This window comes from Pelodiscus sinensis, chromosome 6, assembly GCF_052426305.1.
Source record: "Pelodiscus sinensis isolate ZL-2025 chromosome 6, ASM5242630v1, whole genome shotgun sequence".
NCBI classification, from domain to species: Eukaryota; Metazoa; Chordata; order Testudines; family Trionychidae; genus Pelodiscus; species Pelodiscus sinensis.
Window position 1 is genome coordinate 87,050,968 of NC_143057.1, and position 23,033 is coordinate 87,074,000.

Here is a 23,033-nt window from a genome sequence, read left to right on the forward strand (position 1 = left end):
TTCAGAATTATACAGAAAACCCACTTATATTTCATGGAGTATTTGTGGACCTGAAATATATTCACTTAAAAAAAAAAAGGCATACAGCCCTGTTCTTCAATGTATCAATTCTATTTAGAAATGAAAATCAATTAGCAAATCCAAGTGTGAAACTTGGATAATCTGTAGTGTAAAGGTTTTACTTTTAATGGTTCACATTCTTTCACTCAAAAGGATATTTTCTCCTTTTAATGTCACTACATACATGTTCTCCCCTCCTTTTGAACATATATTTTCCATTAATACTAGTCTGTCTGTCTGTCTCTCTCTGTGTGTGTATGTATGTCTTCACAAACCCACATGTATTAACCACCTGAGTAATACAGACAAATGATGCCTCATTGAATTCAATGGGACTCCACTTGTGCTTAAAATTACATATATGCTTAAAGTTACATATATGTTTAAAGGTTTTGCTAATCTGAAGCCTACATAATCTTTAGTTAAAAATTGGTTTAATGGAAAAAATTCAATATAATCTTCAGCTTCTCTTATGAGAAATTGAGAATCTTTCTACTTTAATACAACATTCATAGGTGACATTTAAAATGCAAGGGCAAGAAATTCAAAAGCTGAGATTCCGAGGAGCAAGATTATTTTATAAAGGAAAAATGGCCACATGGAGACTATATAATTAATTTTAGTGATTCTATAGAAAAATGTTACATTTTTCTGGGATTTTTTTTTAAAGTTTAGATGAATTTACTATTAAAAGACCTTAAATTGACAACACTGAAATCTAAGTTTATTCATAGACCAGATACAGCATAGGTAGTAGAAGTTCATGATAACCCACTGCATGTATATGCTCATCTATGTTTTGGAAAGAATATCTATGGAAGCAAAAGTCTGATCACCAGGCACAATCACTGACCTCGGTTGGTACTATTAACAAGTTGTACAGTATCATGCTGGCAGGCCATGTGGAAATGTGAGACTATCTTCGGAAGAAATTTCAGATGTCATCTTAGTACGACCTTCTCTTTGTAGAATGTCGTAAACGATGGGTTGGCCACAAGGGCAGCTAATTCGCTGATCCCTCTGGCCATTGCAATTGCTATCAGAAATGCTGCCTTCATGGAGAGTAGCCATGGACTCAAATGGAGGATGAGTTAATGAGTTCAGGACTAGGTTGAGATCTCAAGATGGGATTATTGGCTTTATTGGAGGAAAGGTGTTAAATCCTCTCAAGAATTTTTTTGGTGGTCAGGTGAGAGAAAAGAGTTTGTCCGTTCACCCTGTCATGCTCACTAGATAAGGCCACAAGATGTACCTTAACAGATGTTAGACAAGTTGTGTTTTAAGTGTGAGGAGATACTCAAAGACCATTGTGGTGATTATTTGTGTTGACTGTGGCTGAAGTGGGCTATGGTTAGGCCATTTTCCATTGGGAAAAACACTGCCATTTGTACAGGTAGGTTTTCCTTGTACTCTGTGGTAATTAAGGATTATGTTTCCTACTACTTCTGTGCAGGAGAAGCATTACACTGTTAACCATGAAGGAGCCTTGTGGTCAGATGAAGCTTATGAGCCTATGGATGCAGAACCCAACCCTGGTCCGAGTATACTATGTTCAGCCATAGAGGAAGAGTAATAGGAGGAGCAACTTACATCTGCGACAGGTAAGGGAACCATGTCTGTCTGGGCCATGCAGGTGCTATCATAATCACCTTCACTTGATTGTGCTTTTATCTTGTGAATGACTTTCCCTATGAGGGAAAGGGGTGGAAAGGCATACACTAGCCTGTGAGGCCAATTGCTGATCGTGGCATCACCTATGGAGTTCCTGCCCAGGTCCACCCTAGAGTAGTATTTGGGGCATTTGGAGTGGAGTGATGTTGCCGATAAGTCTATTTCCACAAAATCCCACCTGCAGAAGACGGAATTCAGGGCTTGAGGGTGTATCTTCCTCTTGTGCTTCTGGTGAAAACAACGCAACTGGACCACTGTGGCATTTTGTTCAGCTGGGAAATATACCACAGATCTATCTATTTGATGGAGTTATGCACCATATGCATAGGGCAACTGCTTCATTGCATAGCTGATGTGATCTGGGTCCGCCTTGTCGGTTTATGTAGAACGTGCAGGCGATGTTATCTGTATATACCCTGACTGCCTTGCCCTGAATTAGAGAAAGTTTTCACCAGCTCGTTACTTGAGTACGTTGATGTGCATGCTTGACTCCCTGGGAGACCATCTCCCCTGGATAGTGTGATCCGGCATATGGGCTCCCCAATCTTCCAGTGAGGTATCAATTGTGATGTGGATCGACAGACTTGGCTGGTGGAAAGGAACCCCTGAGCAGAGGTTGTTGTCTTGAACCCACCAGGAAAGGGACACTCCGACCCTGTTTGTAGGGCTGAGGATTTTGCACAATGAGTGCCTGTGTGGGTAGAGGCAAGTGTGCAACCAGGCCTGAAGAGTTCTCTCATGTAACCTTGCATGAGGAACTACGTAAGTTGTTGCAGGCATTGTCTGGCTGATATTTTGGGGCCGTGTATGACAGGTTGTGCTTATGCAGTGAGTGTGTGGAATCTTGGAAGAGGTAGCCACGCTTGTGCTTGCATGCAATCAAGCATAGCCCCTATGAGCTTGAGTTCTTGCAATGGGGTCAGGTTGGACTTCTGTGCATTTATTTGTAGCCTCAGCTCTGTAAAATGTCTGATTGTGGTTTTTGTGGATTGTTTGGCCTGCTGTTCTGTTGGAGCTACTATCAGGTAATCGTCCAGGTAAGGGAAGATTACTATTCCTGATTTTCATAGGTGTGCTACTGCCATGGCCAGAATTTGAGAAGGCTCTGGGAGCCGCTGAGTACCGACAGTATTGATTATTTAGTGTGAATCTGAAGAATTTGTGAGATGGTCTTATTGCAATATGAAAATATGTATCCTGAAGGTCGAATGCAGGAATTATCTTTGCCAGTGTTGTCATGGTAAATCACTGCTTTCTTAAGTACTTGTTCAGCCTTTGTAAATACAATGTGAGCCTCTATCCTCCCTACTTTTTTTGCGTGAGGAAGTATCTGGAGTAGATCCCCTTTCCCCTGTGACATTCTGGAATAATTTCTATTGCTACCATTTGTAGCAGTTTGTTTATTTCTTGCTGTAATGGGCTCATGAGAAGGGTCCCTGAAGAGGGACAGGGAAGGGGATTGGGTTGGTGGAAATTTGATGACTGGGATCGCTAGGCTATTGTTCAGGACCTCTAGGGCCCATTTTATTATTGCAGCCCAGGTGTTGGAAAAAGGTTGGAAAAAGGTGTTGGAAAAAGGTTGACTCTGTAACTGCTGGCGTGAGGAAACAACATCGAACCCCTGACCAGATGTTCAAAATATCTGCCTGCCATTGATGGACTGGGGTGTAGTTTGCTGATCCTGTGGCTTTCTCTGCTTCTGTTGTCTCTAGAGGCACCTCATGTCGTAGTGTCTCTGGGATAAATAGGATGCTGCTCTACCACGGGGCTTATACATTTGATTGACTTTTTTCTTCTGTTGGGGGATGTATATAACCAAGAGTTGAGGGTTGCCCTCAAGTCTTTTAGAGAATAGAGTTCAGTGTCAGTATTGGCCAAGATTAATTTCTAGCCCTCAAATGGCAGGTCTTCAATGGTGTTTTGTACTTCTCTAGAGAAGCCTAACAAATGGAGCCAAGAGACTCTGTGTATGACTACAGCCGTGGCGAGACACTTCAAAGCTGTGTTGGTCGTGACAAGAAAAGCCTGGAGGGCTGTTTTTGGTATCAAGATAGCCTCATCGATACTAGATTTGTACGCTGCCTTGTGCTTTTCTTGTAGTTTATCAATAAAAAGTCTCATCTTCTCAAAACGGTTGTATGTATATTTTTCAAGAAGACCAGAGTAATTAGCAATTCTAACTAACTGGGACGCAGAAGAGTATGAATTCTTGCCAAGGAGGTCTAGCCCGTTCCAATTTTTGTCGTATGGGCAGGGCGAGCCGAGCAGCCTCCCAGGGCGCCAACTGATGAGTGGCACCTGATGGCAGCTGTAAGGGGTGTGCAGCATCCCTTACAGCTGGCATCAGGAGCCACACGCCCGGCTCCTGCAGCGCCAGCCCAGCAGCGCCCTTCCCCCCATGGCTGCGGGGGCCTGCACTGCCAGGCCAGGCTGGGCAATGCATGCGCTGCGCGCCTTGGGGCAAGCCCCAGGCTGCGCACCAGTGGCCGTGACCAGCCCGCGCATGCTCCGTGTGCCCCGGGGGAGGGGCCTGCGCACCCTGGGAGGGGCAGGCCCGCACCCCACGGATGGGCCTGCGCATGAGCCCTGTGCCCGGAGGTGGCACTGCGCTCCCGGGCCCAGGGCACCAAAAGGGCTTGGGCCGGCCCTGCATATAGGGTCAACTTGAATTGTGTTTATTTCCCCCTGTTATTTGCCACATCAACCAGCAGCGTGTTTGGGGTGGAATGCGAGGAGAGAAACACCTTTGGAGATGTACAAAGCAGCCATGTAGTTGAAGGTGGTTCCAACACTGGTCTGTCAGTCTTTCCCATAGAGAGCAGCTTAAGCTGGAGCTCTCTTGCTTTGAGCGACCTGGGTGAGAGCTTTTTACAGTTATGGCAAGATTTTGGTGAATGGTCGTTACCCTGGCATCTAGTGCACTGGACATGTCCATCCAAGATAGGAATTGACATTCTGCAGGTCAGATATCTCTTGAAGTCTGGTGAATCTAGCGTATCTAATTTAACTATAATAACTGTAGAATAAAATTTTTTTTTTAAACTAACACTAACGGGGGAAAAAAAAACCAATGAATTAACTTGCCAAAACTACTTAAACTCAATATTAATAACTAACACACACAAATCTATCAACTCTAGCTATTCTATCATGGATAACTGCTCTGTCTTAAATGAACCAGGAGCAGCTGAGAAGGAACTAAGGCGACCCTTGACTTCGTGAGTGGTGCTTCACATGCGTGCTGATACCCAGGGGAATACTGCAGCCCAAAATTTCTGATAACAAGTGCAGGGGTGCCAAAACACCTACAGGAAAGCACTCACTGGGACACTCCTTGAAGAAGAACTCTATAGATCTAATCCTGAATTCTTCTGTGAACTTAATCAAAGAGGAAGATAAAGCCACATGAGTATGGGGGGAAAACTGGCTGAGATCTGTAAAGGTGGTTGCAGTGTTTTTAAATTATTGTGGATTGTTTAAATCAAAGTCAACTTTGTACATCTCCAAAGGTGGTATCAGACCAGGGTCCAGCACCGAGGAATTGAGCCCTCAAAAAAAAAAAAAAAAAAAAAAAAAAAAAAAAAAAAAGGGGGGGGGGGAGAGAATTAAATCACCAATTTAAAACATTATTTAAATGAGTAAACAAAAAACTTGATTTACACCACGGACTTCACTGTTGCTTTGCACTATACTTTTAGTTATTTTCCTAAGGAAAGTTTGATTCTCACTGGTTGGTAATCATTAAAACATACTGATTTGTAATTAAATACAATACTTGCACTAAATGTGGTGCTTTTTGCTAACCAGTGAGGAGTGGCTGAATTGCCAGTGCCAACTTGGCCCCTGGAGGGACAGGGGGAAGCTTTGAGCTTTGCAGGCCAGATAAAGGCAAGCTGCATCTGGCCTGCAGGCTATAGGTTCCCCACCCCTGGTTTAGAAAGTCTATCAGAGTGGAAAGTGATTTGGTGGAGTGTGTTTGAGCCCCTAGTGGTGGGTTGCATATCATGCAGTTGGTAGCACCCAGAAATACATTTCAAAGAGCCTCTACTTGGCTAGTGGATCTTTTAGATCTTCCTTTAAAGAGAAAGGAATACTCAGTGATTTCCTGAAGAGCTTAGTCCTTTCAAAATAGTGTGCTAGTGCCTATCTCAAAGTGAGGAACACCAGCTATCATTTGTTTTCATGAAGTTGAGGAAGAATGATAGAAGGTGAATGACTTGACTGAAATAAAATGAAGATGACACGTTGGGTAGAAATTTTAGGATGTGGCCTCTCTTAAAAATAAACGTTATCTTTGAAACCACAACAGTCCCTAGTTCTTTCACTCCCCCCCCCCCACAAATCTGATTGCGACAAGAAAGGCCACCTTCATTGATAGGAACAGATTTTTTTTTAGGTCCAGTACATAATCTAGAACCAGTGGCACGGGGGATGTAATAGCTGTAGCTTACCTGTTCTGGCATTATATATGGTATCTTCTATTTGTACAGGTACATACAACATGTACTTTTGCTGTTAATTGCATGTCCCTCACATCTTTTGAGCAGGTCATTTCAAGGTTCTGGAACCATGCCTCCTGGTGTAAATCTCTAAGTTTGAATAATGAACCTGGTCTGCATCCTGAGATAGGAGATATGGGGGAAAGGAGAGAAAGAGAACAAGCGCTGGGCATACTGACATCTTCAACAGGTAAGGAAATCAAGTTTGTTCAGGCCACGTGGGAAATATCAAGATGACTCTGTACTGTTTGGTCTTTATCTTGTGTATCACTCTGGATACAGAGTGACAGGGAGAAATGCATACAGCACATAATGAAATCACCACCCAGAGATCATGGTTCGAATCTTGCTCTTAAGCAAAAAACTGAACATTTGGCATTCCAGCCTATAGCAAAAAAGTCTCGGGGGAGGGGGAGAACCCCAGTGTCTGAATGTATTCTGTAGGACCATAATGCTTATTTTCCTCTTGTGGGACAGATAACTTTCTCTTTAGTGCATTTGTGCTGGTGTTCTGAGATCCTTGTAGATAGGTAGCTGATGCATTTATCACAACAGCAATGTACCAGTTTCATAATCTCATTGCTTTAATGCAGACAGAATGTGACCTTGCTCTTCCTTTGAAGGTTTACATAAATATGAAAAGAATGTTGTCTGTCAGTACCTTTATGGTCTTAGGTAAAAAGCATGAGCATGCACTGCAGACTGCTCATAATTCCAGTAGGTTGATGTGTAAACTTGACTCTGTGGGGGCCCACCTACCATGAATTGTGTGGTTGTTCAAGAAAGCTCCCTGACCTTAAGGATACATACAAAAGGGACTGTGTGAAAAGGACTCCTATATTGTGGGGTTGAGCCAACCAGTGTACAGGGCTTTTGAGTGATGAGACATTTGTTCAGACTTTGGCTGTGTTGAATGTATGTTGTCCAGATCCAGCCTTACAGACAATGCACATGTAGGCTAGCATGTTTACCTAACATAGTTGCTGTCATATGACCAATAGTTGGGAGAGAGGTCCTGAATGATGGTATCTGTTTGCTAGTCTGTGCTGTTCAATCAAAGGTGATAAATCTGCATAGTGGTAACAAGGCTTTGGCTTCCAGCACATCAAGGTGGGTCACAATGAAGTCTAGTTTTTGAATGGTTCTTGTCAATTTTTTCATGCTTATTTATAATAGCTGAGAGAAGAGAACCATCCTCCTCGGAGTAGCTTCTACAGCATCTTCCTGAGAAAGGGGCTTTAAGTAGACAGTTGTTTAAAATAGGGGAATATCATGAATCCTTATTTGCAGAAGTAGGCCACCACCAATTGCAAGAACCTTGGAGAATATCAGGCATTATTTTGTACTGGTAGCAAACTAGTCCCTGAATTGATTAGAAGAATCTCCAGAACACTGGGTGTCTGGAAACATGAAAATATCCATCCTGGAGAGCAAAGGTCAAGACCCAGTCCCTTTGTTTCAGTGCTTGGATTATAGTTGCCAACATGACCATCAGACCTGCTAATGGGAGAGGGGAGGCAGCCAGAACCTGAGGCCCTTTAAATTGCCATGGGAGTGCTATGCCACATGCTTTGGGTAGCTCTGGAGGGCTGGGGGTGCAGAGCAGAGGGCTGGCTGCCCCAGACCCACCTCTTCTGTCTGAGTTTCTGCCCATTCCAGGGGCACAGAGCCACTCTCCCCCCTCCCCCGGACGGACGGACGCACGCACACACACCTTGCCCAGGGCAATAGAAGCTGTCGGCTCCCTTAATGACCACACTCAACCTTCATGAACATGCTGAGTTTCCTTAGGTTAAGAATAGGCTTTCATTCCCCACTCTTTTTCTGGGTTTAGTAGTGGAAATAAAAGCCTCCTCCTTCTGTGTTGTGTCAGTACTTGTTCTACCACAGCCAAGTACAGGAAGTGATTTATTTCAAAAAATGATCACAAGAAAGATCCCTGTAAAGGGACATTAAGGGAAGGTGGATAGGAGGGGAATAGGAGGTAAATGGGATTAAGTAACCAGTGTTTTTGTAGGTCACATTGCCTCTGTGGTTGGACAGAAGGGGTAGGTCTTGTCTGTTGAATAGACTATTTCTCCAGCTTCCTCCTTTTGGCAGATGTGTAAATATTTAAAGACCAATGAGTTGCCCTGGAATCCTTCAAGGTTTGGAGGGATTAGTCTTTCCACGAACAATTTCTGGACCTCAAAGGGAAGATCATTAACAGTAGATTGGACCTTCTTAGGAAACCCAGAGAGGTGGAGTCACAAAGGAAGTCACATAACTTCTGTAGTGCCAATGAATCGTATGGCTGTTTCTAACTTATCCAATGAAGCTTATAAGGCCATCCATGCAAGAAGGTGACCCTCTTTATTGTTATTTGTCATCATCAGAGATAATAAACTTGGATATCTTATAATTGGCAATTCTAAATTGCAGAGTTGCTGACAAACAGATCTTGTGCCCCCAAAACGGTCTTTTTCCAGTTATGTATGGGATGGTTCTGAAGTGGTACTGTCTGCCCCAGTAATTCATGGCCTCTAAGGAATTTAGTGGGGGATATGAGAAGAAAAAGCTATTGCTTTTGTGCGGACGTAATACTTTGTCCACTCATTTACAAGTGGGTGGTATTATTGCCAGGGTCTGCCAGATGATCTTGGTTGGGTCCAACATACCTCATTTATAGAGTGCAATCTTTGATTACATTTGCATCTGTAAAATAGCCAACAGCTTACACCCAGACTCTGCCATTTCTTCGGAGGTATTTTAAGCAAGTCAGCAATTTATGAAAATAGATTCTGGAACTAAGTGGTGGAGACATGTCTGCTTCGTCTGAGGAGGATGAAGAGATTGACTAAAGCTATGACTTCCTGTTGCAAAGCCTCCTCCCATTCTTCAGAAACTGCTCCAGAAGCTCTACCTGCCAAGGTTGATGCAGAACACTACTTCTTCTCTCTGTAGACACTAGAAGGCCTAAAGTACTAGTGACTGTACGAAGATCACGAATTCCAAAATTACCATTGCAGGAGGAATGGCACCAGTGGTGGGATGTCCATACCACTCTTGGGTATCACTTGGCTGATATGCAGGTTACTTTGGTGGACCTGGACTAGCAGTCATGCAAATGGGTGAATCATCACTTAAAAAAAGGCGAGGATGATCTCAGTGATGGTATAAATTAGCATAGTACTGAACATGCTGGAGTAATATCAGTACAAAATAAAAGGGAAATTCTAGTTACATACACTAGCAACTCCTTATGATGAAGAAACTGGTGGTGCCACAAGTCTCAATACATAAAACTGTGTTATAGATAGTGCTGCTATTGTAGCCGATATCAGTACAGAGGTAGTTGTGCTATGTGCTAGGAGAATGGTAGATGTAGACCAACCGTGATGATGTTGAGCTGCTCAGTGCCAGATGTTTAAGAGGCTCCCCATCAGTACAAAGGAGAAGGTGATCTCCTCTCTCAGTCTGCTCACTTAAGGTCTTTGGCTGTCTCAGTACCAGAATATCCCACCGACTTGTAGGTGCTTAGCCATGCTGTGGTCAATACCAAGGGTGTCAGGAGTTCATTCTTTTTGGTTGGTTCCCTGGAAAGGGAATTTGTTGCCTTCCTTTTTTCACCATTTGAGGACTGATTTACTCTTTTGGGCAAGGCAACAGACACACCCAGCATTTCCAATACTGACCAGGACTGAGTCCCAGCAAGCAAGGCGTAGTTTAAACTCTGGGGATCTGGGCATACCCTTCAGTAGCATTGCCCAGGAGAAAGGGGTTAAAGCTGCACTATACTAAAGGGTGAACAAACTTAATGATATCTAATATTTTAAAATAATAAAATAAATGGGGAAGAGGAGGGTAACTATAGCTAACTACTCTAACACTTCAATAACAACAAGTCTAATATATAATAAGTAAAGAGTTGCTGTCATAGCTCTGAAGCCAAGGGACATTGAGAAGGAACTTGGGGGTTGTTTGATCACAGAATACTATAAAGCTGCCAGAAGAGGCATGACACAGGGAGACCCTGCACGTGTGACCCAACAGGTCACTGCTACTGAAATTTTCCAATCACTGGCACAGGGATGCACATTCACTTAAAAGTTGAGGAAAGGGACACTCCCTGAATAAAAGTTGATAATTGAAAAGTTACAATGATCTCCCTGCCTTTCACCTACTCTGGATATAAGATTTCTAAACATAACATCCCACTGATAAAGAGGAAAGGTTAGAGAGGTAAGATTTTACTGAACCAATTTCTGTTGGTGGATAAGCTTTTGACCTTACACAGAGGTGGCCTTCAGGACTTGAAGACAACCTGAAGAAGCTCAAAAGCTTCTCTCTCTCTCATCAGGAGAAGTCAGTCCAATAAAAGGCATAACCCCTCACTCACTTTGAGGGTCTAATATAATGGGACCAACATGGCTACAACAACTCTGCACACAAGGATAAAGTGGGTAGGGACAAGAAAGCAGAAATTTGTTGATCAAGAAAGTATCCTATGAAAAGAGACAATGATTTTCTCACTGATCTACCCTGAACCATAGATAAAAAGCTATCAGAATACACCTCAAAAACTAGTACTGAAATTACTTAGGTATGAAAGTCCATCCTGGGTAGTTGTAGGATAAGAAATTAGCTAAATTACTTTATAAAACATTTAAAAGACCTCATAGTCACTTGTTTTGCCTGTTACAAAATTGAAAATAAAAAGGTACTTTGAAAAAGTGGTTTTCCTCAACCAGATTCAAAGAGGCTATGAATTGAAAGGGAGGGGAGAGAAGCAAATATATTTTACTGTAATTGAACTGATAAAGACAAATTTTTCCTTCTCAATAACTTATAAATCTACTAATCCATATTTTAAAGTGTTTTCAATTTATTAAAATGTGAATTTGTTTAACTCTTATTAAAAACAACCAGGCTGGCCTGGAAAATGTTTGAGGAAGCAGGAGATGTAGAGATCCATTACGCTACATTGCTGACAATTTGCCTTTTGAGGAATAAATTGTACTTAATTATTTACTCTTGGAGAGGTGGGAAGAAAACTTTCAAGAAAGTGATGGGATATACTCTTTTCAATGCAAGAGTAATGGGATATACTCTTCTTTCATGCCAGCTTATTATTTCAGAGAGTGCAGAACAGCAATGGGCAACCTACGTTAGTGAGTGGACCGTGACTGGCCCTCCATCTTAGTGGGCTGCAAGACTGTTGTAACTAAGATGGTCTCACAGTTTTGCTAACTAGAATTTGCAGTGTGCGTCAACTAAACTATAGCAGCACTTTGATTAGATCAGGAGTGGGCAATAATCTTTGACAGGAGGCCACTTCAAGATTTTGGAAAGTGGTCGAGGTCCTCACCCTTCCATTATATTAATGGAGGAGATGTGGGGTCTGGGATGGAGGTTGGGTGCAGGAGGGAGCTTGGGGTAAGGGATTGAGGTGCAGGAGGGAGACTAGTATCAGAGGGGTAGCCATGTTAGTCTGAATCTGCAAAAGCGGCGAGGAGTCCTGTGGTACTTTTACTGAACTGTTGGAGCATAAGCTTTCGTGGGCAAAGACCCACTTCGTCAGATGCATCTGATGAAGTGGGTCTTTGCCCACGAAAGCTTATGCTCCAACACTTCAGTTAGTCTATAAGGAGGTAGACTAGAGTCTCGGAGAGAGTTTGGGTGAAGGAGGTGGTTGTGACCTAGGGCAGGGGACTAGAGTGCAGGAGTTTGGCATGTGACCTAGGGTAGAAGGGGATTGTGATCTGGGGCAGGATTGGGGTGCCAGATCTGGGAAGGGGTATGGGTGCAAGAGGGTTTGGATATGTTGAGTTGGGGGGGGGGGGGGAGGGTGGAGGCAGAGAGTTGGGGAAGGAAGAGGCTTGGGGGTCAGAGGCAGGCTGTGGACAGGAGACTTACCAGTCAGCACGCAAACCAGCCTGCCTGCCAAGTTTAAAACGTTTCACAGCCAGCCCGCCTGCCTGATTGCCTGGCCATATGTTTCAGTGAACAAATGAGCCAAGGAGAGAGGGTGCGTTTTTTCTTGTCTGCCTTTATTCCAAGGAACAACTCCCATTGGCTGGTTTCTGGCCAGAAACCGGCCAATGGGATTGTGCTGGGGACGGGGCAGCTCCTGAAACATCCTCCCACTCCTCCAGTTTTGAAACAGAAAGGAAGCTTGGCAGCTGCATTTTGGCACAGCACAAGCAGGGGAGCCTGCCTGGGGCTCCCCACTGCCTCCATGGGCTGGATCTGGTGGCTTGGCAGGCCAGATCTGTCCGGGGGGGGGGGGGGGAGAGGGGGCGTAATTTGCCTAGGCATGGATTAGATGTAGAGGGAATGCATGGCTCTTATTGTCAATGTTATGTGCAATCAGCACACATCCCACTTCACATGCCTTTGCTTTACTACTTTAATAATACTGGTAGGAAAATGACAGTGACAGAAACCAGCAGAATCTGGCAACCCTGTGCATTGACAATGATGGCCACGCATAGAACCATAGTAGGTCATTTCAACCACTCCTACCAAGCATTGTGAACAAAGGTAGTGGAGAGGCTAAGGGAGAAAAACATGACACCTACTTGACTTCATCCAAATGCTTCAGTATTTCAAAATTTGGCAACCCAATGTCTTGACAAAACTGGAGACAGAACAGAACTAGCAAATTTCCCATATAGTCAAGTCACTACATTATGCCTGGAAGGTCTGACAAAGCCTTTCTGCAGACCAGAAGAATGGTGAGCCCAATTTCAAGAGAATTTTCCTGCAGCAATTGTTAATGTCAACTGTCAAATCTTCTTACTACATGGGAATTTCCATGTTAATGTATTCAAACTACTAGGCAATTATTTCAAATCCTCAGCATATAGAAAGCATATAGCCTAGAATTTAAAAAAAAGTATTCATTTATATCTTTGACAAAGTGAAAATGAAGTTCTTTAAAAAAATCGGAAGAAAAAAGGAATCCTTAGCAAGTACTACAATAATTTCTCATCAATAAGCTTCTTTCAAAAAGTGCATTAAAAAAACCTCACAAAATGTTTAATATCACCTGCATGTCAGAAGTATTATTCTACAGAGAACACAGATACAAATACTGGTTGCTAGCCCTTAAAGGACACTGATTTGTGCTCATTATTTAAACTCTCCAAATGCACAAATGAGAGTGTCAAACCCTTTATTAGCAACTTTACTAGCTTTTTTTCTAGACAACTAGAACTAGAGAGTTCAGATTATTAAACAGAGGTCATCTATTCTTAGGAGAAAACCCAAAGGATTTTGAAAGTAATCAGACTGGAATGAAACTAAAAGTTCCACCCAATCTTCATTGTTTCTGATTTATGAGGAAAGTTTGAAACTTCATATATTCAATATAACATGACATTTTAAAAACAAAGAAATTAGATTAAAAACTACTACTTGAATTATTAAAACCAAACAACAAGTAGAATTATTTTGGGAATACTCAACATTAAACAAACTCTGAAGTGTTCAGCGTAGTATTTTTCATATTTGAAGTTCTGTTCCACAAAAAACAGCTTCAGAAACTAAAGGTATAATTAATTCTAGTCTTCCACATTTTAATTTTCAGAAATTTGCATCTTAATTGGCAAATCTGTAAAGCATTTATAATGGTTACTAGTGAAAACAAAAAGCTTGTGCCTAATCCTAGAAAATCATGAGAGATTCAAGTGTGAGATTACAAGGAGCAGAACTTGGATAAAGGACAAGAACACCAGCTTCTCAAAGGGCTTGTCTTCTTGTGAAAGTTAATCTTGAATAAATAAGGGTGTAAGAACATAAAAACAACCATACTGCATCAGACCAAAGGTCCATCTAGCTTGGTATCCTGTTTTACAAAGTGGCCAATGCCAGATGCCCTAGAGGGAATGAACAGAACAGGTAGTCATCAAGTGATCCCTCCCCAGTCATCTATTTCCAGCTTTTGACAAACAGAGTCTAGGGACACCATTCCTATCCATCCTGGCTAATACACATTGATGGACCTATCCTCCATGAATTTGTCTACTTCTTTTTTGAACCCTGTTAAAGTCCTGGTCTTCACATCATCCTCTGGCAAAGAGTTTTACGGGTGGATGTGTGCTACGTGAAGAAATACTTACTTTCGTTTGTTTTAAACCTGCTACCTATTAATTTCATTTGGTGCTTATGTTATAGGAACAAGTAAATAATTATTCACTTTCTCCACACCAGTCATGATTTTATAGACCTCTATTATCTCCCCCTTTAAATCTCCTTTTTTCTAAGCTGAGAAGTCCCAGTCTTTTTAATCTCTCTTCATATGGCAGCTGTTTCAACCCCCCTAATCATTCCTCTCCCATGTATTGATGAGGTCCAAGATCTCCTTCACACTCCATGCTGATGCTCATCTATGCCCATGGGAACTAGAGCTCATGGGACTTAATCTCATAGAACTCATGGCGAGGTGTGCTGCTCAGGTGTTCCGCCTGCTCAGAGGTATTTTTGCCATGCTGTCCACCAAGGAAATGAAATTCAGTTTCCCAGGGCTTTTCCTGTTCACCTGGAGAGCAGTAGTGCAGCAAGTCCTTGCAGAGCAGTCACAGTGGGGCACTGTGAGATGGTTTCTGGAGGCCAAGAATGTCAACTTTTGCAATGCTCCGTCTACACTACCATAAAGTGGACCATAAAAGGTCAAATTTAGCGTTACTCCTCGTGAAAAGCAGGAGTACTGAAATAGATGTTAGTGGCCCTTAAAGTCAATGGAATAGGCTTGGTAATGTGGACTCATTGTTTAGAAAAAACAACCTTATGTGGCTAAATCCGACCTAAACTCCTAATGTAGACCAGGCCTGAGACCGCACAAAATTTCATCAGTTTTTTCTAAGAGCAACAGCCCTTCAAATAGGAGATCCTGACCTGTTTGTTGCACCTCTAGAGGGATGCCAGAAGAGTGTAACCAGGACACAAACCTCATTGTGATGGCAGAAACCATGTTACTAGCTGCAGAATCTGCAGTGTCATGACTTGCCCGAAGAGATGTTCTGACTACCAACCTGTCCACCTTGATCAATGTCTGGAACTCCAGTGTTGCATCATCTGAGAGTTTGTCCTTGAACTCTGACACATCCCACAGCATGAAATCACAGCATCTCAGCAAAGCTTCTGTATAATAAAGCTTCCTGCCAAATAAGTCTAGCTTCTTGGGTTCTGTTTTTTAGGGTTGATGCCTAGCCCTGTAGGCAATTACAGAGATATTTGAGTGCCTGAAAGGGGACATAGTACCACCTATCCACCCTTTTTTTTCCTGGTGCAGTCAGAGGCCATGAATTTGGGTCTGCCAAAAAATCCTTCATAGACTGGCAACCAGTAGATGAAGCCAGCTATTGTGGATATGGGGAAGCCAGCTATAGTGGATGTGGGGATGCTCTTGAGTAGGGATGTAAGTGAATAGCGGAGTACTCAGCTGCTTGCTTCCCCTTTCCCCCGCTTGCTGCTTCTGTATAAGAGGTAGCAAAGGCGGGGGGGGGGGGGGGAAGCAGGAGCCAGTGATAGGGGGAAATGGCTTAAAAGCAGGTTTCCCTCAACACCATCTCTGCAATGCGATCTGCCTCCACACCTCTCCCACTGCTGCCTCTCAGAAGCAGCAGCAGGGGTGGGGGAAGGAGTATAGGGGAGGCTGCTCCAACAGCAGCCTCTGCCCGTGGCCAGCCTGGGCCCCCACGAACAGAGGTTACTGCGAGCTGGATCTGAGCAGTCCTGGCTCATGCCAGGTCCTGAACCTACCTCCACTGCTGCTTTGCCTTTTAAATTAGTAAGAGCCTAGTGGCTCTTACTAATTTAAAAGGCAGAGCAGCAGCGGTCCCAGAGCTGGCGCAAGCCAGGACTACTCAGTCCCACCTTGCGCTGGCTCTGGGAGCTACCCCCGATGAGGCACTCTGCAGAACCACCCCTTACTGATTAATTGTATAGTTGATACACTTAATATCAATATACGATTAGCCAAAAACCTGCTCCTTAACATTCTTACTCTTGAGTGGAGGTGGGGGAAATTCCACAGGTTTCAAAAGCAGGCATGACCCAAGGATAGTTTCAGTAAGCTTCTTGATTAAATTGAGGTTGAAATCCATTTGGGCAGGTGCTTTACACTCTTGATGGTGAGACCAACTGAGCTAGGGCACATAGGATCCCACATCAGTGGCTGAAGCAGAAGCAACCTTTTCTTGAAACCATGGATGTGTGCTCTGGGGTGACCTGAAATGAGCTTGACCTCTTGACTTCCTCGGAAAATCTTTGGACTGAGTCTGATTTATGGTACTTCTTTTCAGCTATGCCAATTATCTCTTGATGCCAGCAACACTGGAGGTGTGTTACTGACTGACAACGAAGTGTTCAGTACCTGGTGGTGACTTGAAGCATAAAAATTATACAAGCCTTCCTTTATTCTATAGAATTTTCTCAGTTTTCCCTCTTGGTTTATTACATTTTTCTGGTAGCATGATCTGGTTCAGATAATATTGTTTATTTAAACTGCTGGAAAATCTTCCAACTCTAGCTTGCATCTCCATTTTCTTTAGAAAAAAATATTTCAAAGTATAATAAAAACAAAACCATCTTTAAAGGGGAAGAGGGAATTTCAAATTTTTCCCTAAAAGAGACCGGGAATGGGTGAAGACACGGAGTCCTTCACTTTTTTGTAACAGTTCAAAACCCATTCATGTAAGGAAGGAGTTAGAATTGTTAATATATGATGGCTTTGGGGGAGCCTGTGAGACGTGAATTGAGGACCTCAGCCTAATCAGTTAGTCGATGGGTGTCCATAACACTAAAGCTGCTACAATGAACATTCCAGCTGGTACACAGTGAAGATGACAAGTATTGATTATTCGTAGTTAATTATGATATTATTGGTGTATGATATGGTATTATTACAATGATTGATTGCATAAAGAGGTAGCTTGCAGTGTCATTGCTTAGGATTTACTTATGGCATATAAATAAGGACTTTAGGCTCAGAACTTTGGCTGGATGCATAAGTGGCTCATTGTACTCCCCAAATCTTGAGACACCTCTTCTGAGAGCTAGCCCCCTACTGCAGGACAGCAGTTTGATGACTATGGTCATTTATACCAGCTGCCAACAGCCCCTGGGGTTGCTAGTAGAACCATGGATCACAAGCTGCAGAGGAGCCCCAAACCATACTTCTTCCACCAGCAACCAAGAGGAGTGTGACAGGAAACACTAAGTGGCACACAACCCCCTGACTGTTGTTCCATAAAAGCAGGAGATCCTATAGAGTCCAGACGCACCAAGTTCATCCACTTTGTGCTGGTGGATTATTGCGAAAGTGATGGAGCACAGACTAGGATAAGTGTCTCATTCTCTAGAACCGTCAATTCAGCATGTTTCACCAACACTCACTTAATAGAAATTTCTAACAATGCACATAAGTGCCTGAAGATAATCTGTGCTTGACTGCCAAGTCACTACTAAAAGATTTACTAGTTAGTGGCTTTGTGATATCTTCCTCTATTCCACTTTCTCTTTAAAAAAGTGACATTTTGAATATTACCTGATCAGAGCTCCCAGAATTGATTTCCTACCCCCAATAAACATCTTACTATATATTTTAGAAATGTGCATCTGTCGGTCCGTTCCTCTGTGAATGTTTGTTCAAGAACTCTTCCAAAACAGTAAGGCCTAGGACCACCAAATTTGGTATTCAGCTTCCTCTTGTCATAAGTTAAAGCAAGGTTAGAGTTTGATTGTGCCAGGACAACGGGAGGTGCGTGAAATACAATTGTTTTGCATCAAACAGAAAGGGACAGTTGTGATAGAAGGGACAGTAGTACTCATGAACGACTCTTGGGAGCAGCTGGATGGCAGGCCGCGCAGCTCCCCACCATCCCACAGCCAATTCTGGGAGCAGTCAGTGGGGTGATCCCAAGCATAAACTCCCTTCCCCCTGCACCTGCCAACCCTCGGCTCTGAGCCCCTCCTTACCCCTCAATCCTGACTCCCGGAACTCCCATACCCCCAGATTCCTGCCCTGAGCCTGCCACATCCTCAAGACCCTGCACTGACTCATCATGCACCACCCACACCTCCAGCCCTTTGCCCTGAAGGGCCTGAGCAACACCAGATAAGTCTTTTAGTTCTAAATATTTCTTTTAAATAACCTGGAAAGGTTAAAAACAAGGTACAGAGTTGGGCTAGTGCCTTTTATGATGAATAAAGGCAACAAGAAGGAAAGTTTTTTGTTGTCTTTTTAAAGATTTTTTCCCCCTGCTTGTTTATTATTACATTAGACACTCAGGTCTCATTTATTAAGAACATAAGAATGGCTGTACTGGGTCAGACCAAAGGTCCATCTAGCTCAGTAGCCTGTCTGCTGACAGTGGCCAACACCAGGTGCCCCAGAGAGGGTGGACCGAAGACAATGATCAAGCAATTTGTCTCCTGCCATCCTTCTCCAGCCTCTGACAGAGGCCAGGGACACCATTTCTATCACCTGGCTAATAGCCTTTTATGGACCTAACCTCCATGAAATTATCTAGCTTCCTCTTAAACTCTGTTATAGTCCTAGCCTTCATAGCCTCCTCTGGCAAGGAGTTCCACAGGTTGACTACACGCTGTGTGAAGAAGAACTTTCTTTTATTCGTTTTAAACCTGCTACCCATTAATTTCATTTGGTGTCCTCTAGTTCTTCTATTATGGGAACTAATAAATAACTTTTCTTTATCCGCCCTCTCCACACCACTCATGATTTTATGTACCTCTATTGTATCCCCCCTCAGTCTCCTCTTTTCTGAACTGAAAAGTCCCAGTCGCTTTAATCTCTCTTCATATGGGACCCATTCCAAACCCCTACTCATTTTAGTTGCCCTTTTCTGAATCCTTTCTAAGGCCAAAATATCTTTTTTGAGGTGAGGAGACCACATCTGTACACAGTATTCAAGATGTGGGCGTACCATAGTTTTATACAGGGGCAGTAAGATATTCTGTGTCTTATTTTCTATCCCTTTCTTAATAATTCCTAGCATCCTATTTGCTTTTTTGACCGCCGCTGCACACTGCGTGGAAGTTTTCAGAGAACTATCCACGATAACTCCAAGATCTCTTTCCTGATTTGTCATAGCCAAATTAGCCCCCATCATACTGTACGTATAGTTGGGGTTATTTTTCCCCGATGTGCATTACTTTACACTTATCCACATTAAATTTCATTTGCCATTTTTTGCCAGTTTGGTGAGATTTTTTTTTTGGAGTCCCTCACAGTCTGCTTCTGTCTTGATTATCCTAAACAGTTTGGTATCATCCGCAAACTTTACTACCTCACTGCTTACCCCTTTCTCCAGATCATTTATGAATAAGTTGAAAAGGACTGGTCCCAGGACTGACCCTTAGGGGACACCACTAGTTACCCCTCTCCATTCTGAAAATTTACCATTTATTCCTACCCTTTGTTTCCTGTCTTTTAACCAGTTCTCAGTCCAAGAAAGGACCTTCCCTCTTATCCCATGGCAATGTAATTTACACAAGAGCCTTTGGTGAGGGACCTTGTCAAAGGCTTTCTGAAAATCTAAGTATACTATATCTACTGGATCCTCCTTGTCTGCATGTTTGTTAACCCCTTCAAAGAACTCTAACAGATTAGTAAAACAGGATTTCCCTTTACAGAAACCATGTTGACTTTTGTCCGACAAATTATGTTCTTCTACATGCCTCACAATTTTATTCTTTACTATTGTTTCGACTAATTTGCCCAGTACTGAATTTAGACTTACCGGTCTGTAATTGCCAGGATCGCCTCTAGAGCCCTTATTAAATATTGGTGTCACGTTGGCTACCTTCCAGTTATTAGGTACGGAAGCCGATTTAAAGAATAGGTTACAAACCACAGATAATAGTTCAGCAATTTCCCATTTGAGTTTTTAGAACTTTTGGATGAATGCCATCCGGTCCCAGAGATTTGTTAACATTAAGTTTTTCTATTTGTTCCAAAACCTCCTCTAATGACACTTCAATCCGGGACAGTTCCTCAGATTCATCACCCACAAAGAATGGTGCAGATTTGGGAATCTCCCTTATGTCCTCAGCCGTGACGACTGAAGAAAAGAAATCATTTAGTTTATCTGTAATGGCTTTATCGTCCTTGATTGCTCCTTTGTATCTCGATCGTCTAGGGGACCCACAGGTTTTTTAGCAGGCTTCCTGCTTCTAATGTACTTAAACATTTTATTTCTTTTTGAGTTTTTGGCTAGCTGTTCCTCAAAATCTTTTTTTGCTTTTATTACATTTTTACACTTGATTTGACAACAGTGTTTATGTTCCTTTCTATTCATCTCACTAGAATTGGACTTCTACTTCTCAAAAGATTCCTTTTTTACAAGGTGGTTAAGCCACGGTGAGTCTTTTTTAGGTCTCTTGCTAGGTTTTTAAATTTGGGGTATTCATTTAAGTTGGGCCTCTATTATGGTGTCTTTAAAAAGATTCCATGCAGCTTGCAGGGATTTGGCTCTAGTCATTGTGCCTTTTAATTTCTGTTTAACTAACCTCCTCATTTTTGTGTAATTCCCCTTTCTGAAATTAAATACCAGAGTGCTGGACTGCTGAGGTGTTTTTCCCACCACAGGAATGTTAAATGTTATTATGGTCACTATTCCCAAGCAGTCCTGTAACGGTTATCTCCTGGACCTGATCCTGCGCTCCACTCAGGACTAAATCGAGAATTACCTCTCCCCTGTGGATTCCTGTACCAGGTGCTCCAAGAAGCAGTCATTTAAGCCACTGGGAAATTTTCATCTCTGCTTCTCTTCCTGAGGTGACATGTATCCAGTCAATATGAGGATAATTAAAATCCCCCATTATTATGGAGTTCTTTATTTTGGTAGCCTCTCTAATCTCCCTCAGCATTTCAATGTCAATATTGCTGTCCTGGTCAGGTGGTCGGTAATATATCCCTACTGCTAATTTCTTATTATTGGTGCATGGAATTACTATCCATAGCGATTCTGTTGTGCATGTTGATTCATTTGATTCTACATTATCTTTCACATACAGTGCCACTTTGCCACCCACACGGCTTGCTCTATCCTTCCGATATATTTTATATCCCGGTATGATTGTTTCCCACAGATTTTCCTCATTCCCTCAGGTTTCAGTGATGCCTATTATGTCAATCTCCTCCTTTAATACGAGGTACTCTAGTTCACCCATCTTATTAGTCAGACTCCTAGCATTTGTATAGAAGCACTTTAAAAATTTGCCACTGCTTATTTTTATCTTCCTTTTTCCAGGAACATTAAGAATAACTGGAACTGGTTGATGTATATAACACGAGAGACAATGCAAGTGAAGCCTGATTAAGAGTGAAAGTGACTTTAATACAGACTATTTAAAGTTTTTGTTAGCATCCACTGAAAAGCAAATAACTAAGAAATGCTTGGGGGGAGAAAAAGTGTACACAGTCAGCTACAACTTGAGAAAGATCAGTCCATATGAATGTCCCACAAAGCCAAACTTTGTATTCCTATTATTTCTAAAGAAAAAAATCTGCATTTTAAAAAACAAATCTGTAGGCTTGAATTCATAGGACAAAAAATAAGGGGGAGGAGGGGCAAATACCAATTTCCTCCCCTTTGCAGGTAAACTTTTAAAAATGTCTTTAAAATGTCCATTATTCCATAGCTGTGAACACAAATCATTCCCTCTACCCTCACCAACATACAAAATTGAGAAACATCAATATTAGGTAGGATAGCACAAAAATATAGTGTACCTATCTCCGAGGTACTCCTGTAATTGTATTGTAGGTGATACATTAAACCCATCCAATGCTGTGCACCTATTGTTTGTGTATATCTGCACCCCAAATTAAAAGCTTTCACCTATCTACAATTACACGTACTAGAGATGTTTTACCGGTATGCTAACTGGTATGCTCAATGGTTAACCGACCCTTGTTAATGAATTCCAGTGGCAGCCAGCCATGCCAGCCCAGAGCAGCCCTGGCAGTGGAGGAGCCACAGCCTTTTTATTATTTAAGAGAACTTTAGTCTAGTGTTCATACCATCAGAGTTCGGAAAAAGCTATGTGAGTTTCTTTCATTGAGTCACTTTCAAATTTCCCTTTATAAGCTATAATGCTTTAAAAACGTATTTTAGGACAACGTACTTGCTTTTTAATTCCATAGTCATCACTTGCTGCAGCTTTCATTCTTTCAATTTTTTCTTCTTGCTGTTTTGCTTCTTTTTCATACATAACTTTCTCTTTTGCCAACCTGAAAAACCAAATGATTGTTTATATACACCAATAAAGCTAAACTGTACAGTTGGAAAAATGACATCATACTAAACAAAAAATAAATATAACAGCCCTTCAAGGAGCTACTGTCTAGTTTTGTAAAAAGTTAAATACTTATATTCACCTAAGACATTCTGCTACTTTGTTTCAAGTATCAGATAAACGAAGTGTAGTAGTACATTTCCAACTGCCATATGCTTTAGCGATAGAGAAACACTTGGTCTACAATAATGGATTCCAAATCACAAGAGTGACATACATAACTGCTCAGATTCAAGTGCATAGATTTTGAGCACAGGATGTGTTACAGAAGGCAGACTATCACAATTAGCTATGTTTTCATCTCAAAGATCATACTTTTTCAGAACAGTCCAAGAAATCATTAAAAAAATTACTAACCTGTTCTATAATTGTTATTCTTTGGGATACATTGCATGTCCAGTCCACTTTAGATACATGCACACACAGGACACTAGAGTTGGACATTTTTTCCCTTAGCACCAATTGGGGTGGCATATGTACCCTCCTCTAACATGTTGC

At 42.2% G+C, this 23,033-nt stretch overlaps 1 protein-coding gene and 1 long non-coding RNA gene across 2 annotated transcripts in view; one reads left to right on the forward strand and one right to left on the reverse strand.

Annotated features, from left to right (window-relative positions):
• Positions 1–3,801, forward strand: part of LOC142829931 (uncharacterized) — a 29,119-nt gene extending 25,318 nt beyond the window's left edge. Inside the window, exons 2-3 of the long non-coding RNA XR_012904861.2 lie at positions 1,514–1,661; positions 3,666–3,801. This is a non-coding gene — a long non-coding RNA (uncharacterized LOC142829931). The remainder of the gene's footprint in view (positions 1–1,513; positions 1,662–3,665) is intronic.
• Positions 1–23,033, reverse strand: part of TBCA (tubulin folding cofactor A) — a 57,256-nt gene that overhangs the window by 2,587 nt on the left and 31,636 nt on the right. The window contains exon 2 of the mRNA XM_075932319.2: positions 22,365–22,470. Within this exon, the coding sequence (XP_075788434.1) occupies positions 22,365–22,470 (106 nt within the window). The remainder of the gene's footprint in view (positions 1–22,364; positions 22,471–23,033) is intronic.